The 19,235-nt window shown below is 33.7% G+C and overlaps 1 protein-coding gene across 2 annotated transcripts; it reads left to right on the plus strand.

The window, feature by feature from the left end:
* The first annotated feature begins 578 nt into the window (after positions 1–578).
* On the plus strand, positions 579–17,955 carry LOC135845330 (transmembrane protein 203). 2 transcript variants are annotated; one of them, XM_065363823.1, is made up of 3 exons: positions 579–879; positions 954–1,122; positions 1,204–1,473. In XM_065363823.1, the coding sequence occupies exons 1-3, from the start codon at positions 772–774 to the stop codon at positions 1,323–1,325; spliced, it is 399 nt and encodes a 132-aa protein (XP_065219895.1). In that variant the 5' UTR covers positions 579–771; the 3' UTR covers positions 1,326–1,473. The 2 variants fall into 2 exon arrangements, with proteins under 2 accessions (XP_065219895.1, XP_065219894.1); XM_065363822.1 differs by lacking the exon at positions 579–879 and adding an exon at positions 17,816–17,955 and having other exon boundaries at positions 982–1,122; positions 1,204–1,748.
* The last annotated feature ends 1,280 nt before the right edge of the window (positions 17,956–19,235 follow it).

Below are 19,235 nucleotides of genomic sequence, written 5' to 3' on the forward strand. Positions count from 1 at the left end.
CTTTTATATTCGGGTAAGTCTTCGATGGTAAGTTGTTTAGGAAAGAAAAGGATTTCGGCAGATCTAACTACAATCATTGCACTGCCGATCAATCCTACAGCCCAGCATGCTCGAACTCCGTTTACATGTATCCGGTCGTATATTTTAGTGATGGTACTTCGTTTCACCATTTTCGGTACCGAAAAATTGTAACGATCGCGGTCTAAATTTGTTAAATATAAACGAAATTATATGCAAAATTACAGCACAAATTTAACAAATTTGACAGAATAAATTCGATTGTGATAAGAAAATTTCGGATTCGCGTGCGCGATTCTGGAAGCATGTGTCAAGATTTCTGCAACCTTTTGAAGTAGAGTTTTTTGAAGAATGATTTTTTTGATACATTTCCTGAGTTTAGAAAATACTTCAGATTTAATTGAATAATTTCAAACGTTTACATTTCAATAATATTATTAATTTAATTTTTTATGCGCAAGTATTTATAAAAAAATCTGAATATAAAATGCAATATTTTAGAAAAATTGGTAGTAATTGAAATAAGCTTACGTCTGTTTACATTTTCACTGTGACTGATAATAAGTTGCAAAATTTCATGAAAATTTTCTTCATTTTCACTTTTGCTAAACTTTTTGCTCAAGTTTTTAAAGATTTCTGCGTTACATTCTAACAATTTTTTGAAATATCGTTCGAAAGACTGGCCAGTACCAACATCATACATGAGTCGCTGTCATTCCTTTCTCAAGACTTCTTTTGCCAAAGGTTTGTGTGATGAAGAACAATCGTAGTAACTCAAAGAATCATTTTAGAAAAAGAGAACCACCGAAACCATCTCAACAACGAGCGGATGTTTATGTCAACAACAAATCGAATTTCAAGGTATTGACTACCAATGTTCACATTTTCCTATAATTTTAAATACCTTGTAATACTAATTATCTTCCATGTTGTAGTGCAATTTAGAAAAAGTCGAGAAACTTTGGCTCGCTGGTGAAAACGCAATTGTTGTACGAGCTCTTGGAGCAGCTATCCCTCGAGCCATAAATTTATGCTTACAGTTCCAAAAGAATCATCATAACGTTTTAGATTTAGATGTTTCTACATCCACTGTGCATTTAGCTGGTAAGTATCATCTTGACATGTGTCTTTCGTCAGTTTCGTCTGTATATTTCACTCGTGTTTTAATCCCAACTTACTTCACAGATGATCTAGAACCATTGGACGATGATCAAGATTACAAAGTAGCAACTAGATCGAACTCGTCGATTACAATAAAAATTAAACGAAAAGAAGATCTCAGAGCGAACGCAGAATCATCTCATTAATTCAAAATGATGTTCACGATCGAAGAGTTCTCACAATGGTTGGGACTAACGCAATTCGAAATATTGATCCAAACCATTTGTTTATTAGTGTTCACCGGACTATTAACTTATCATATTGATTTCATGAACGGTGACGTAACGTCCAACATTTGGTGGATATTTGCACCTTTATTCGCTGCTAACGTAATTAACGCTTATTTCTGCGTTATTGTTTTTATTCGCACTTGTCTCGAGAGAACATTTAAATCGGCTATTTTTCGCGCCCTCTGGTCGTCGACGGTTATCGGTATCCTAATGTTGTTCGAATACATGCTATGCCAGAAACTAATTGGAGGAAATTCGTTGGATACATCTGAAGTAGTTTCACCCATCTTACTGTTATTACAATTACTCGCCGTTCGAGCCTGCCAAATACAATAAAAGGTGAGTTGAAAAAATCTCAAAAAAAGTATTACCTATACGTAGAGTATCTAGCACATAAAAGTACCTACACTATTGAAAAACGGCTAAAAAATATATATATAAAACAATTTTATACCCGTAATTTTTCTTGACTGCTTTCTCTCTTGTATAGAGAGAAAAAAGATTAAATTCATGATGCAGTGGCTGTCAAAAATAGACAGGTATTACGTTTATGTCTTTTCATAAAATCCTTTTATTAGTTGCTTAGCAACGCTAGGCTGAATTGTGAAAGCATTCGCATCCCGTCCTTTAATTTTAGCACAGGATCGACGTATTATTCGACATTCAATTACTGAAAATTACCCGTCGATCTCTGTCCAGATTTTATCCAGGTGATATTACACGCGTCAATTGAATGTTTAATTTAATACCCGAATGCCTTTTTTCTTTCTTTCTTTCTTTTTTCGTCTTCGAAATATGATTTCTTTTATAGGTATCGGATCGAATGAATGTAACTTTTATTTGAGATATTTTTTTATTATATTTTTCCGGCGAGAATCGCGATAAAAAATTAAGCGATTGGTTGACAGATAGATATTCGAGTTTGACTTTGAAATTATTGTACTTCCAGTTCCGTATATTTCGATGATTTTTTTCCCGTTTTTTCGACAACTTTGAATGGTTACAGAATTGGCAGATATGATTACTTTTTTTTTCTACCGATTGAACTACAATTATTTATCAAAATCAGTGATTTTCATTTCTACGAGTTCCTGTTCTTTGTTTTTTTATTATGTTCGGCTTTTACAGTACAAAATTTAAAGTTCTGTGGATGTTAAATCAACTATTGAGAAAAATTAACAAAGAATTTTGATAAAATTTTTCGAAGCCGAAGTCCACATTTTGTCTGTTTTTTGAATGAATTTTTGAGTCTTTCGTTTGCATAGAGCAATATGAGTGAGAAAAGAGAAAACTAGACCTTATCTTATGGAAGTTGTGAACTAACTTATTCGAAAATTCGCGAAGAGAATCAAATCACGTCCTACTCCACTCACCCAGCTAAAAACTTTCTTTTGAAAAAAAACTGGTTTTCTATGTTTTACAGTTTTTATGATGACGATTTTGAGATGTCAATAACATGCTCCTTTTGTGATCCAAATGTTTGTTAGATCGAAGTCAGTTGAAAATTGAACTCCTGAGGGGGAATGAAATTGAAAAAAAATCAATGAATGTTAAAATACCTTTTTCAGATACGTACATCGATTCAAAATCTGAACTTGAAAGTACCCCCAAGCAGGATCAGTGAGAAAAGGAACGAAAAGGGTGTACTTGTTGCGCCTCCTCATTCCTTTTTATGAGAGCCCAATTGTGCTGACGCGTTCAGAGGAGCCTCTGAACTGCTCATTGAGGATGCATCGAACTAAATTTCAGTCATTTTCATTTAGTAAACTCGAAATTTCGTTCAATGGAGCATTGGTTCATCGTGTTTCAAAAAAAAAAAAAAAAAAATGTTGAAAAGGTCTTTGGAGGGTAAGATGAGTGAATCGATCTTTGTGAAATTTTTCAATTTTTTTTGCGACCTCCAATTGATCCGAAATTTTAAATATTAAAAATTTGAATTAGATAATTACAAAAAAATAAATTTTTGGACAGTTCAACTCGCTGATTATAAATTCTAGATTTATGGATGGACCTTTTGAGTGAGAAAGTGATTTTTTGAAATTCAATTTTCTGACCAATTAAGGAGGAATTTCAATCGGCATAACAATTTTTGCACTGAAAAAAGTCAAGTTGAAAAAGCGTTAAAAAAAATACATCATTAGCCAAAATTTCAGACATTTGAGCGCATTTTTTGATTTTTGGTGAATTTAAAAAAAGAATTCGATTGAAATTGCGAAAAAAATTAAAATTTCTCTAATTGATCTAGCAAGAGCTGAAATTTGGTATGTGTTCTATTTTTGACCTCTTGAATCGATTGAAAATGATTTTAAACCATTTGGAACAATTCTGGAGCCTCCAATCGATTTTTGAAAATTGAAATTTTCACAAAATTTTACCCTGTGATGTTTGAAAACTAAAATAATTTGCAGGGTGTCCACATGCCTGGAAAATCCGGAAATTTAGTCGGTGTGGAAAAGTCAGGGAATTTCGTAATTTTCACGCAAAATCCCTGGAATTTTGAAAAAAAAACGTTCAATTGCGAATTTTGGATAAGGACCTGTGGTGAAAGGAAAACATTATTTTTTACTTATCAAAACACAAATTTTCTAAAACTTTTGCCCTCGGTTTGCTCAGGCTTGTTTTCTTTTCTACAACAAATCAAGATTTATAGCTAAAAAATGAACTTCTCACGAAAAAACATCGTTTTTATGTATCTCGAAGTACAAATTTACAAGAACTTTCATCCTCCCTTGGGCTTGTATGTTTTCTTTTTAAAAATCGACTTCCTTCAAAAAAAACATCATTCAAATTCTAAAATTTTAAAAGCCAAAAAAACTACTCGTCCTCACATAAAAATACCTCGTTTTTATTCTTTTCAAAATACAAATTTTTTGAAGCTTTCGCCCTCGCTTCGCTTGGGCTAATTTGTTTCTCTTTTTAAAATAAACAATTTCACATTTTGAGGCCTCCAAACATCTGAAAAAGAAAAGAACATTTTTTTAAAGTCATATGAATAATATATCAATCGGCCAAACTTGATGCATGTTTTATTTATTTATTTATTTATTTTTAATTACATAGAAAAGTTAATAATCAAAGTTTGACTGTTTTTTATATTCCAAGAAGTATCCAGTTCAAAGAGAACCTCATGAAAAAAATTACCCCCCCCCCACTTCTTCTTTAATTAAAGTACATATGAGGTAAGCATAGAAAATTGAAAAAAAAATTGCCTGGAAAACCTGGAAAAGTCAGGGAAAATCGTTTCCAGAAATGAGAGTGGACACCCTGTTTTGTATTTATACCCTAATTTCAACGTGCTGAATCGACTAAAGGTGTTTTCAAGACGTTCTGGAGCCTCCAGCCATATTTTGGAAATGTCAGATTCTCAAAAAGTGTCATAAAAGTTGTGCATATCTACTTTAGAACCTCGTTAGTGACCTACTTGAACGATGACTTACCAATTTTTTATGATTGATTTTTTCCTCTTGTTAGAACCTTTGGTTTATCATTCAAAATTTCAATTTTCAAATCCGTAAGCTTAGGTATAAAATAATTGCTGAAATATTTTTGAAAAAACAATGTTTGTTTGAACAGTTCTGTTTTTATGATACTTTTTGAAAATCTGGAATTTTCAAAATATGGCTGGAGCCTCCAGTACAGCTTGAAACCGTCTCCAATCGACTTCGAAATTGAAGTATAATGTAATGTTTAGCTTTTCAATTTCATTGGGTGAAAATTTTGTAGAAATATCAACTTTAAAAATCTGCTGGAGAAGCTCCAGAATTCCTCAAAATGGTTCAAAACCATTTCCAATCGATTTGAGGGGTCAAAATTAGGCTACAGGACAAATTTCAGCTTTCTAGATTAATTTGGTGAGATTGTGATTTTTTTGTATCTATTTTTAGCCCAAACTACTCGTATTTTATTCTTAAAAATTTACCAAAAATGAAAAAATGCTCTTGAATACTTGAAATTTAGACTGATGATTTATTTTTGCATGCTCTTTCTCTTTCAATTCAGCTTTGTCCTTTTCAAAAATTTTCTGCAAATTCAGTTACCTACTCCCTTGTGAGCAGATTTCTTATGCAAAATGTCTAATTTTGGGGCAAAAAATTTTTTTCTCAAAATTCAGCTAAATTGTCGCAAAAAAAAGTGCAAATCAGGATAATCTTGTTCACGAAATCCAAATAAATATGCCATTGAAAAAAAACGATCGAATTGGTCCATCCCTAGGTTGAGAAGCACAATCCAAAAAATATATTTTTTTGAACTTTATTGCACTTCCATAACACTCGAAAAATACTGAAAAATTGTGTGTAGGTGGGAAATGTGTTTGGAAATACTCGAAAAATGAGAAATTTTTGTTAACCCACAATTGAGAGGTGTGGAGGTCATTTACAAAATTTCAAAACCGGTTTTGGTTGTCAAATGAGCTGAAAAAATGGAAAAACATTGGGGCATTAAAAACTGCTCAAGATGGAGCCAGAAGTGTGAAAATCCTATTCCTGAGGCCACACCTCACTGGAGGATGATGAGATTTTTTGATGATGGATTCTAAAATTATCGTTCACAATAAACTACAAATACGAAAAGGCTACAAAAAAAAAAATCAAAAAAATTGGTCAAGCACGATTCTCCTACCTTGCTCTGTTGAATAATACTGAAAAAACTTGTGTAATTTTCTTCTCGAAAAAGATCGTTGGTAGCTCTTCTGATTTTTAAGATGAGCCATTACCGAAAGGACATTTTCTTTGTTCATCACAAGTCGTATCATTGCTTCTCCTACCCCTTCAATTTCTCATTCATGCCTTTGACAGTCGACTTTGAACAAATTGTAATAAAACTGCATCTAAAGTAGTATACAACAACCCACATCGTTGTTTAAAAAAACAATCAAACTACTGCATTTTTCTACCCACCTTCGTTCAAACGCGCAATATAAAAACCAGGATATTTCTCTTCCATCGTATCGTCGCCCTGTAAAATTGCACGAATTCAACGAGTAATTCGTCTACAATGAATTTGAAAAGACCCCGGTGTAATTAGTAGATTGTATACCGAAACGTCTCGTCTGCTGTATTTATTATCAAAATCGTGGCGAACAACAACTCGGTGGGAAACCGCCGCATATTAATCATGCCCATTAAAATAGACGAAACGAGCCTTTGAAAAGAGGCCTCTAACGCTGAATAAGCAAAAGAAGAGAAACCACTATCGCAAAACCAGAATCAACGGTTATTCGTACTTCGAGTTAATGAACCATCTAAGCTGAAAGCCAAACTGGTGGCGGTCATGATGGATGTATAAATATTGCAAAGTTCCAGACTCGACAAACCATTTATCTATTTGACGTTATAATATCAAATAGATTTGATAACCGCTTCGCCTCCTGCGGGCTATCGCGTATGTAAATTTAAATTAAAACTTTCGCCATCGACCAAAGTCTCTTTAGATCGTATATGAAACTTCTCACTGGTGTTTATTTTTCGGAGGCCAATTTCGAAATAAAAATATAACTCATTTTATAATTCATTTCAACGTGTAGACTTTATTAGGTATATTTTTTTGCCTCTTTTTTTAATTTAAAAACTTGGAAATTTGGTCGGAAATTTATACAATAATTAAACCAACTATGAGGGCTCGATGAAGGGTGGGGGCAGGGGGCAGGGTCAGAGGTAAAATACTGTCGTCGAAGTATACAGCAAAGTTTTCCACTAGCCGTTGGCGGCGTCGCCGAGCATAAAGTTTGCTCGTCGTTTTGCACGATGGAATTAGAATTGAGCATAGCGAAATGATGCTCGACTGGTTGCTAATTCATACACATAGCCCCCTGGCCCCTGTTGTTGCCTCTGGCCCCTCGCCGCTCCGCGCCGCGTCCAAGAGCCTTGGCGCTGGTTTCCAAGGAAACGCATTTTGAGCGGAGCTTTTAGCGCATCAACTGTTGATTCTGCTCCCGGGGTTTTAGCATTATCGTTGATATTTAGTCGAATTTGGCGGTTTGTATGATCCGCAGAGTTTCATCCTCGTACACGCGTTCACCCAGGGTGTCGTCGTCGTCGATGAAAATTTTCTCGTCGTATTTTTTATTCGCGTGTTGAACTTCGCAACGTGTTAATTTACTAAATACCCCTTAGTACTTTTTTGAAGAAAAAAATTCTCGCCAACGTTTTTTTCCCCCCAGGGAATACTTACTGGTGTGTGATGTTTTCCTGAGAAAGTTTCTTACATTTTGGCGACTTTTTTTTACATGGATGTTACCAAGAAAAATGGTAAGTTGACGATCAAAACTTATTATAGGCGTCGAAAATGTTTTAATTAGCGTACCTCGATTGAAATGTTTTCACTTTAGTTACCGAAGAAAAGTTTTAATTTACAAGAGAATTTTTAATTCGATTTTCACACCGAGATGTCGTTATTATAAAACGACGTGGTTAATTTATGCAAATGAGAGGCGATTTTTTTTTAAGCTCGGTGTTTTTTTTCAAATTGGATATTTTTTTTGGTATTTGACGTTCACTTTTTCCTCATCTCGAGGGATTAGTAATGTGAGTTTTTTTCCGTTTACCATATGACTTTTTTTATTATTATTTTTTTTTTTCGTCAAATATTCGTATATATTTTTAGAAAATTAAAACGTCGTATTTTTATCGCGAAAATAATTTAACGAGTGTTGATGGAGATGAATTCTCTGTCTGTTTTTTAATCACTCGAACTGGACGCAATTAAATTCATATTTTATATCGCGACGAAAAAATACAACGTTGAAAAAATACTCTCACGTCGTCGGGGAAAAATACACGGTTTATTTTTGTAATGTTTTCAAATACTTGGCTTTTGTATCGGAGGCTTTTTAATATTATCATAAAGTTAAATCTACACAATTAAGCCGGTATTATTTACCATTATAGCTCCTTAATTTATACGAATAATCCGCTAATTAAAATTGTTCGGATACTCGAACCCTCATTTTATTATTTCGAAAGATGAGGAAAATTTTTCCAACAAGTTTTAAGCTTTGTCGTAAATGAAATGGATTCTCGATTATACCCTTTTATACATCGGGTGTTTCGTAATGAATAACTCTCCGTCGACTCGGTGAGTAGGCGAATAATCCTAAATAAGTAAATGTATTTTTTTTCCTAATCTTGAAACTATTATAAACTGAAAATTTTCCTTGGAAAAATTTTGATCTAATTTCTCATTATTTTTTGTCCTAAAATTTAAATTAATGATAGATTTGGTGTTCGTGTCGTTGGAATTTTAAATCATCGTTTAATTTAGCTTTTCGATAAGATGGATAATCCGATTAGCCAATACAAATATTATTATGATTGTTTCTTCAGATGGCGTGAAAATTAATTTGAGTAGCTAAAAATCGAGTTGTGGGCTTTTCTCGATTTATTAAACGAGTTTATCCCAATTTGGCTCGATTTAAGGAAAAACATTCAAATAATCAGAAATGTTCCGTTCTCTAGGAAATTTTGGAAATTTGCACGAATTGCTTTGTCTCGTCTAAAACCAACCCCCCTCATTCGAATTTCGTCATTTCGAGTCATTCTGGAGCCTCCTGCGTGATTTTCGATTCCTCTAGAATTTTAAGATTTCTCCAGAAAACGTGGAAATCAATTTGAGCTGCTAAAAATCGAGTTTTGACGAATTCTAGAGCCATTCAATGAGTTTATTCACGTTTGGCACAATTTCCAGGCGAATAACTCAAGTGTGTTTTTTTGTTTAGGGGATATTCTAAATGATAGCTGGAGAATGCTGGTCAAAAAACACCCTCCAGGTGTCCGGCTGGAAATCAGCTCAAATTAGGATAAACACTTTGAACACATTGAAAATGTGAAAATGAGTCAGAACTCGACTTTTAGCTGTCCAAATTGATATCCATACTTTTGGAGTATTCGAAAATCATGCTGGAGCCTCCAGAATGACCAAAAATGATGAAATTCAGTTCGAGGGAGTCCATATCAGTTTTAGGACTAATTTTCATCATTTTTACTAAAATATATTTTTTTGAAAAAAGCATACTTAAATCTCCGATAATAGTCAGTTTTGAATTTTCAAAAATTCGCCAAAAATTGAAAAATTAATTTGATGAGTTGAAGTTTTGGTTATGAGGGTTCCAGACAACGCTCTTTCCAAAAATCGCACCCCGTTCACATCGGAGTATCCCAACTGACAGAAATATTTTTCAACCAATCACAGCTGAATCGAAAGAGCATACAAAAATACACTTCCAGTCAAAATTTTGGAGACTGAAGTGAATTTTTTGATTTTTGATGAATTTTGAAAATTAAAATTTTGGTTAAAAATGCGATAAAATTAAAATTTTACCAAATTAAACCATCAATCGGAAATTTGGAATATGCTTCCCTACTTTTAACCTGACAAATCGATTGGTAACAGTTTTGAACCGTTCCGAGCAGTTCTAGAGCCTCCATCAGCAGATGTTTAAAATTTGTTTTCCACAAAATTTTACCAAATAAAGATACGAGGCCGACATTCACTCTCCACTCTTATTTCAACATGTTATCGAATCGACTGCAGGTGCTTTCAAGTCGTTTTTCGAGCTTTCAGCGACTTTTTGGAAATTCCTGGAGCCTCCAGCAGATTTTTGAAACTTGAAATTTCTAAAAAATTTTACCAATTGAAATTGGTATTTAATTGCAAAAATTCAGTCAAATGTGCTTTGGCGAAGTTAAAAAAATCAAACTTGGGTAAAATGTGGCAAAAAATTGAAATTTTATGAACTAGAATGCTGGAATTTTTTATAAATCGTCACTTTCAACCCCTCGAGTCATTCTGGAGATTCTGAGGCACATTTTATATTCATCCAAATTTCAACTTTGTAGCTTAATTGGGTCAATTTTTGTAATAATTGCAATTTCCATAAATTTTCTGAATGCTCCAGAACTGCTCAATATGACTTGAAATCGCTTCCATCAATTTGAGTTGTTAAAAATAGGACACGTGGTAAATTTTGGCGTTCTGTAGATTACTTGGACTTGATCTCAAATTTTTTCACGTGTCAAAATAAAATGTTTTAAAAAAATGAATGAATCGCGTTTCAAGCAGTTCTGGAGCCTCCAGCGGATTTTTGAAAGTTGAAATTTCTAGAAAATTTTATTCAATGAAGTTAGAGAGTTGAAATTCGCTTTTTGCCTAATTTCAATATGCTGAGTGGATTAGAAGTGGTTTTTTTAAGCTGTACTGGAGTCTTCGGCCATATTTTGGAAATTCCAGTTTTCAAAAAAACGCCCAAAAACGGTTTCAATCCAGCAAAAACCTATTTTAGAAAAATTGCAAGTAGGTAGGTAATTTGACTTGGACAATTTTTATGGCACTTTTTCAATTTCTGGAACTTTCAAGTATGACTGGAGACTCCAGAATGGCATTGAAACCATCTTAAATCGACTCAGTATATCGAAGTTGGAGTACATATAATGTAAATTAAAAATTTTCATCTTCATTGGGTACAATTTTGTGGATATCTCAACTTCAAAAAATCTGCTGGAGGCTCCAGAACTTCTCAAAACGGTTCAAAACAGTTTCCAATCGATTCAAAGGGTCGAAAATAAGATCCGTACCAAATTTCAGCGTTCTAGGCCACTTTGTTAAAATTTTGATTTTTCCCCATTTTTGGCCCAAAAATTCTCAAAAATTCTCCAAAAATCGACAAATGCACTTGATCACCTGAAATTTTGGCTAGTGCTGTTATTTTGTACCCTATTTCGATTCAAAAATTGTTCTAAGTTTTGGTATACCTTCCTTATAAAAATTCAAACTTCACATCTTGAATCCATTATTTATTCATTTTTTTCAAAATTTATTCAAGTCTGACGTATGATGAGTTACTTGCCAATTTGAACAAGGATCATTCGTTACGAAACACCCTGTATAACGGGAATTCAAAAGACGTTAATTTTTTCTCATACTTGGAAACAGTTACCACGTAAAATAAGTAAACCATAAGTCACGATCAAGCTGGTGGAATTTTACCAAGTTTTTGAAACTTTCGCCGCTGCATTTGATAGTGTTGAAAATTGCGTTGTATATCCTTAAGGCATTTGGCGCGCTATAAACTAAAATTCAGCTTAAATTAAAACGAATGTACGTTTTACGAGTATAGTTATTGTTGAAAAATGAGTCTTTTCCTGTCCCTCACCCCCCCCCCTTCTTCATCACCGTAATCTGTTTCTGTTTCATTTCTCGAATGAAAAATACCGACATTTCGTTCACTATAGGTATTCCGCAGGTGAAAAATTATACCCGCGTAAAGATTAAACGCGTGTAACGAGATACAGCTACCTTTTGTGTGCGGAAAAGGGTCGAGAAAAGCAAAACGCAGGTGGACAATAATTACAGCTCGAGAATTTCGGCGAAATTCAAATCTCGCGAGGATTGCGTAAAACTTCTTGATCTACAAAACGAGAGAGAATAATTTGCGCGATATTATAATATTGCGGGTTCTTGAACTTTGACAAAGAACGCGAACGGTGCAGCTCCTTTTGCATAATATTTGCTCCTCGCGACTTAACAACTGGGAATTTGAATCGTATCGACGCGACGGGGTGAGCTTTTAACTACGCCCCTGAAAATGGGGAGCGAAAAATTACACGCTACGATAAACGACGAGCTATTAAAATATGATAATATATTCGCCGAATCCATCTTCTCCTCGAGCTCGAAATAACGCCTGAAGGATGGATGGGTATTTTGTATAGTTTGGGGATGTTCAAGTATAGTACGTAGATGAGGAAAGAGGGCAATGCCGGTAGTGGAAGTTTTGGTTCACGGTATACTACTACTACTTACTATGCTTAATGTCTACGCTATTTATTTCACTCTGGTTATGGTTCAGCCGAAAAGAACAGATGAGTTTGTTTGGCTAGAAAGATATCCGGTAATTTAATTTCCCTCTTGATGGGGGTTGATGGATAATATTTCGTTGCGTGTTGCTAATGAGAAGTTGGCTTATCGTCAAGTTATTTGACTGGAAGTGATTCGTTTCTACCAAGTTGTGACCTTTTTTCCTGTTTTTTTTTCGATGTGGTTTTTTTTACATGGGGAAGGAGAGGAGTCTCAAACGACAAATTTTTTTGGATTGGGTAAAGAAAAATTGAAAGAACATTCAAAAATATACCATTAAGCCAAATTCCAGGTGCTGGATTCAAATTTTTAAAAATTCAAATTTGGATTTTTCCCTTGAAAAAAATCAGAATGGGATCGAATTGAGATGGAAATCTGAGATGTGGTCGGTATCTTATTTTTAACCTTCCAAATCGATTGATGGTGGTTGGAACTAGGAGCCTCCAGAGAATTTTTCGATCTTCGAATTTCAAAAAACTTGCCATAAAAGGACGTTTTTTCCAAAAGAAATTCAACCTCGGATTTACCCCCCCCCCTCCTCTTGTGATCATTTTGGTCGATTTAGACTTCAATTTAAAAATACATTTTTTCCGATTCAATCTAACATTTTTTCAGCGATTTTTTTCTACCTTTAGCACCGATTTGGGCTACTTCTGAACGTATCTAAAGCTCTGCAGATTTTTGAAGTTTTTAGTTCTTTGGAAAAAAATGATGTATTAGAATTGTGAATTTTATACGACCGAAACATTGTTTAAAAATGTGCCCCAAATTAACCTGAAAAGTCACAAGGACGGTCAGCTTTGACATTTTGGCGGCTGAATTTCATTTCGATATTTCTTATAAACATTTATAGTACATTATAGAAGATCCAAAAAAAAACCACTCGAAACCACCATCAGTTGATTCGGAGAGGTTGAAAGTAGGGCCTTTGTCTATGGAAAATGAAGTTTGAAGCACATTTGAATTTTTTAAAAACTGACAAATACTGAAAAATGAAATTCAGTCTCTATAATTTACAATGGTGGTGTACTTTTGGATGCTTCTTCAACTTCTTTTCAACATGAATTTTGAAATAGATGAATACCCAGGTCTCACTGGAATGAATAAAAGGCAAATTAGTAGAGTCTCAATAAATTGTACAAAAAAAAATACTCCTTGAGGTAGATTTAAGTCTAATTTTCAAAATAAAGCAAACTTCGTAGGCACAAAAGCATTTGCGATTTAAATTAATCTTCGAGTTGGTAGCTGAGCTGTTGTCCGAGGAGAGGGGGAGGGGACTCAGGTGCGTGGGGAAAGTTATGGAAAGGGTGTGATTATGAAACATTTTTTTCTGTTACTATTTTTTTTGAGAAATAATTAAAATCTGAAAATTTTTGTTTCAAAAACGTTTGATCTATTTTGAAAATTCAAACAAAATGTGTCTATACTATTTTTGACTTGGAGGTTTATTCCTCAAATTTAAGGAGAAAGTAAGTTTGTCCTAAGATAAAACGTTCACAAAAAAAACGAATTTCTATAATAGCTGAAATTGTAGCTCAGATATCAAAGAAAAATTTTAACTCGAAAGGGTTTTTTCTTATTTTAATGAGTGGAGTGGGATGGGGGAGGGGGGTTGGAAGGGGGATTTGGGGAAATGTCCGGCAACCCTACCTTTTGCTTGAGTTGTCAAAGTGTCGTTTTGTGCCAAAAATTGCAAGAAATCTCATTTTTCGTTAAAATTGTCAGAAGTTTTGTTTCTTGCAAAAAATTGCTAAATGTCGTTTTTTTTGCAAGAAATTCTAAAAACTCAATTTTTTCTCCTAAAATTATCCAAAAGTCTCAATTTTTGCCAAAAAATGCCAAAAAATCTCGCTTTCTTGCGAAAAAGTTGCAAAATTTTTACAGAAATTACGAGTACCGAAGTGTAATTTTTTTGCCAATAATTTATCAAAAAGTTCATGCTTTTTGCTTGAATTGTCAAAGTCTATTGCTTTTCGCCAAAAATTAACAAAAATTCTTATCTTTTGGCAAAATTGACAAAAATTTGACTTCTTTATACCAAAAATTACTCTCTTTTACCAAAGCAGAAGGTTGTTAAAAACTCTCGCTTTTTCCATATGTAATTTTTTTTGCCAGTGATTGCTTAACAGTCCTATTTTTTGCTAAAATTCTCGAAGTCTTGTTTTTGGCGAATATTCTTGCTTTATAACAAAACTGCTAAAAAGTCTCCCATTATTTCATCAAGAATTGCCCTAAAAATTTCAGTTTTGCCAGAATTGCCATAAAGTATTACTTTGTTGTCTGTAATTCAAAAAAAATCCTGCTTTTTGTTAAAAATCTCAAATTCTTGCATTTTTTTCGCCAAAAATCATCAAAAATTTCGTTTTTTCAAAAAAAAATTGACTAAAATTTTCACTTCTTAAAAAAATGGCTAAAGATTGCCGTTTTTTTGAGGGAAATTTCAGAGAAGCCCAATTTTTTAAATTGCGAAAAGGTGTAATTTTTTGTCAATAACTTGCCAAAGAGCCCTGCTTTTTGCTTCAGTTTTCAGTCTCGATTTTTCAAAAAATTGACAAAAACTCTCGCTGTTTAAAAAAATTGCTTAAAATAATTTAGGTACTCTTTAAAAAAAAATTCCAAAAAGTCTTCACTTTTTTTTCAAAAATTTCCCGAAGTTTTCCTTCTTTAGCAATGGCTAAAAAAACGTCGTTTTTTTTGCAAAAAATTGTCTTTTTTGTCGAATGTTGCTATTAAATCTTACGTTTTTTGTCCAAAAATTGCGAAATAGTTCAACTTTTAAAAATTAAAAACTAGAACATTTCAAATTAATTTTTTGAGGTTTTTTGATTACTAAAGATAATTATGTGTTTTTTTTTTTTTTGGAAAAAATTGAGTACGATCCTTGCATTGGTTGAATTAGCACTCTCCAATTTGTAGATACGAAATATTGGCAGCGAGATTGAAAAATATGATGCATGCCCCAATATGTACCTCCCGCAACCACAATTTAAGGTAAGTAATCAGATTCATTTCTGGACTTATGGCGAATTTTTGAAAATTCAAAAAATACAAAAAAAACACTGTTGCCTGTTGAATGGCGATTTTCCTACTTTTTCATGTGTACGTATGTGTGCCCATATTTTTTTCTTTCAAAAAAAAAATGAACAAGATGCTGCCTCCCTCCCTGCCTCCCTCCCTCCACTTCGAAGACTACCAGTTTTAGGTCATTCTGGAGCCTCTAACAGGTTTTTAATTTTATTCAGATATTTTAAATTGCTCTGGAAGGGTCAAAAATGTTTATTAGATATCCTTCGGACCATTTTACACGATTTTTTCGAAATTCCAGGAGTGTCAGTTCAAAAGTGAATTTTTTCTCTTGACATCAATTTGTAAATTAGGCATGCAGAAGAATTTTTAAAAAAAATTAAATTCTTAAAATTGGCACACCATGAGCGATTTTTTTCTATTGAGATATCGTGCGGTGTATTTACATTTTCGCCCCATTTAATTCAAAAAAATTCGCCAAACATCCAAAAATGAGTTTTACAACTTGAAAATGTTGATGGAAATAAGAGGAAGGGGTTTCAAATTAGCTTTTGATTCGGCTTGGTTTCGTTCAAATCCGCGGTAACCAGCTCAAAACGTTCTCTTGTGAGAATTGTCTTTGCTAAAGCAACCATGTCATAGTCAAAGGTCTTGTATTTCCACCATCTGGCATTCTATATGTATAGTACTTACCATGTTTCGAAAAATAAAAATGTTTTTAAAAAAATCAATATTAGCCAAGGTGTATGGAAGTATCATACAACACGACGATGTGAACTAAAGCGAGTTAAAGTGACTATTATTCTATTCTTATTCGCGAAATTTAAAAATATACGAAAACTTCGATATAATAGAACGAAACTGTAATAACTTTTTACGTGTACCTACGTTCACGAGGAAGGAAGGATAGAGCGATTTCATTTCTACGGAATTCTCGTTGGCATTTTTGCGTTCAAATTCCATCAAAAGCGCGCGTTTGACGGAAGAATTCTTCTAAGTATAGTCCTTTTAACTCGTCTAATTTTACTTTTGAATAAAATACTCATCACAGGTAGAGGTAGCCTACTTTTGAAACTCGATCGCTTATCGACTTTGATGAAATGGAATTCAGTCGTTTTTGAGAAAACGTTGTATAGTATTGAAGTGTCATCATGAAAACCATTATAATAAAAATGTCTTATACTCGTATAGCTGTAGCTAGTGTACGAGAAGCGTCATGTATCGTACTCCATAATTTATGACGCGATCTCGAATTTGATACCTACTTCATTTCTTGTACACTACACGTCTCGTGTTGTCGTGGTATTTATACCTCAGTTTACACGCTATGGTTACCTGAATTAATTATTCTGCTTGATTCATCCATCTCTCGTCGTCGGTTCTCTTCTTACTCTTTATTAAACAACTGTTGCGAAAAACTCGCGAGTATCTTACATTTTATTGAAACTGAAAAATAATACAATCATTACGTTGATCCGGTTAGATTACGAATACAAGTTTGTTCCATTATTAGAAGTGCGAATGAAAAAACAAATCCTTTATACTTCATTGCTTTTAATTCGATATGTTTCTTATATCTACTTAAGGCCATCGGGGGTTTTTATTTATTGGATAAAAGGTTGTAAAAAAAAGCTACCAAATCAACCATAATGGCGGAGATGTTTTCAAAATGTATTAGAAAGTATTTTCTCGCAGGCTATCGACTTTGACGTTCGTATAAAAAGCTATACCTGCTGCGCGTTTTTTTTTCTTACCAGTTGAAATTTTCAAAATAAGGAAGACCTTTTTTTCCCTCGCATTGCGGATTTTACCATTTCTCGTCGTCGCGAATTCTTCTTATATACTAAAATAAAAGATGATATCTCGGGTCGTTTCGCGAGATGAAAGCTGTATGATATAAAGGCAGCTTTTACTCGTACCTAGCACAGTGGCACGTATTATCGGAAAATATTATCTGAGAAAATTCCCTACTTATATAATACATACGAAGGAACGTTGAAAGGTAAAACCAGAAGCAGGAAAAAAATTCCGACAACTCGAGTTGCCGTTTCGAAGCGATAAACTTGCTAAAATAAGGGTATAAAATTTAATTTTTATAGTTAATCACGAACTGGTGTTAGCTACGAATACGAACAGGATAACACCACTATCGTAAAATTTTATCGTTTAAAGCGACTATTAAAAATTAAAGCGTTATTTTTTATTTTATTCTCGCCAAGCTTTATTCGACACGTAAGTTCGTATGTTAAGTACCTATTGGTTTTTTCTTCTCTCTAAAAAAAAAAAATACACCTGTATTGGTATTTCATTCGCCGCCGGAGGAAAAAGGTGGGAAATCAAACGAGAGGATTTTATCGGGTTTAAAAAATTCATTTTTTTGTACCTTATGTATTATTGTAAAGGTACCTATCTATAGTATAAATATAATATAAAATTGACGCTCTGTAGTTTTCAATGTATTTTATATGTATACGATATCGAAAAAGATATTGAAAAAAAAAAAGGAACTATATTAACATTATTTTTTGTAGGTGTACCAACAACGTTCGAATATTGGAACGGATCGTCATCCACTTTATTCCTCAGTAATGGTAATAGCAATAGCTCGTGGATCGGAATTGACTTCCAGTGGTTGATCCCTTTGGAAAGTATACATTCGAAATTAAAATGGGTTTTTTCATTTCACGCCTACTTCTTCGGTTGTACATTTTTTATCCTAGCATTTTATACATTTTCTTCCATTTTAAATATACGGTAAGATACGTATTGTAATTTGTATTCGTTTTTTTTTTCATTATTACCTCGCTCTTTTGCTTGCTCGCTTCTTTCACGTACATATATATTGTATTTTTTTTTTTTTTTGGGTGAATTTTCTCTTTTTCTCGTCGTATAGTACTCTGTGTACAAGTGTCAGAAAGAAAGAGTAGGTACATGCTGGCGTTTGGCCATTACCTACTCGTACATTTAGAGCGACGTGTCATTGAAGTGGTAAAAGGAGTTTTTGCGAAACCTTTTTTTTTTTTTTTTCATGATGTCGGCAGCACATTTATGCCATTTTCAGCCATGTCTGTGATATACTGTAGATTTTTCGTGTGTACGTATCGTATGCATGTACCTGTGTTATTAAGTTCGTTTTTCTGCTACCTTGAGCAGATTTCTGTGACGCTCGACGAGAACGAAATTTTATTAAATTTGGAAATAATGTCTTTACTAGCTCGCAGGAAGGTTATATTGTTCTGGTGGGAATTGTTCTAGTGTAAAATTGCCATGTATGTTTAGGTTTTCTGTAGAGAGGAAGAATGGGAAAGGGCCAGGGGAGGTTTTGGAATTGGGATTGCCAAAAATAAGCCTCTCAGTTTGAAACATTGAGTAGGTCTAGGTATTATCAATTTGAGCGTTTTCATTTCGCGATTTTCAAATCTTTTAAAAATTTTCGACTGACGAAGCCATATTGAAAGGGCTTGCAAAAATTCATCACCAGCTCAAATTTCAGGTATGTAATAAAGTGCATTTCTCGATTTTTTGCGAATTTTTGAAAATTATAGGGTCAAAAGTATGGAAATACAATATTTTGTCAAATTGACTTAGAAAGTTGTAATTTGGCGAACACCCTATTTTTCGACCTCCTCTCCCCTCCCTCCCACTCGAATCAATTGGGAACGGTTTCAAACAGTTTGGAGCTGGTCTAGAGCCTTAGACAGATTTTTGAAAATGAAATTTTCTAAAAAGTTTACGAAATGAAGTTGAAAAGCTGAAGTTTACCTGATACCTTAATTTCACCATGCTTGAGTTGATTGTGAGTGGTTTCAAGCGGTACTGGAGCTTCCAGCCATATTTTGGAAATTCCAAAATGTCCGAATCAACTGAGCCACATTCACGGATCACGAAGCGAATTTTTCTTAAATTTATGTCTTCCAGTTCAGAATCGTGTATTTTTCAAATTTTCGAGTA

This window comes from Planococcus citri, chromosome 4 (genome assembly GCF_950023065.1).
Source record: "Planococcus citri chromosome 4, ihPlaCitr1.1, whole genome shotgun sequence".
Lineage (NCBI taxonomy): Eukaryota > Metazoa > Arthropoda > Insecta > Hemiptera > Pseudococcidae > Planococcus > Planococcus citri.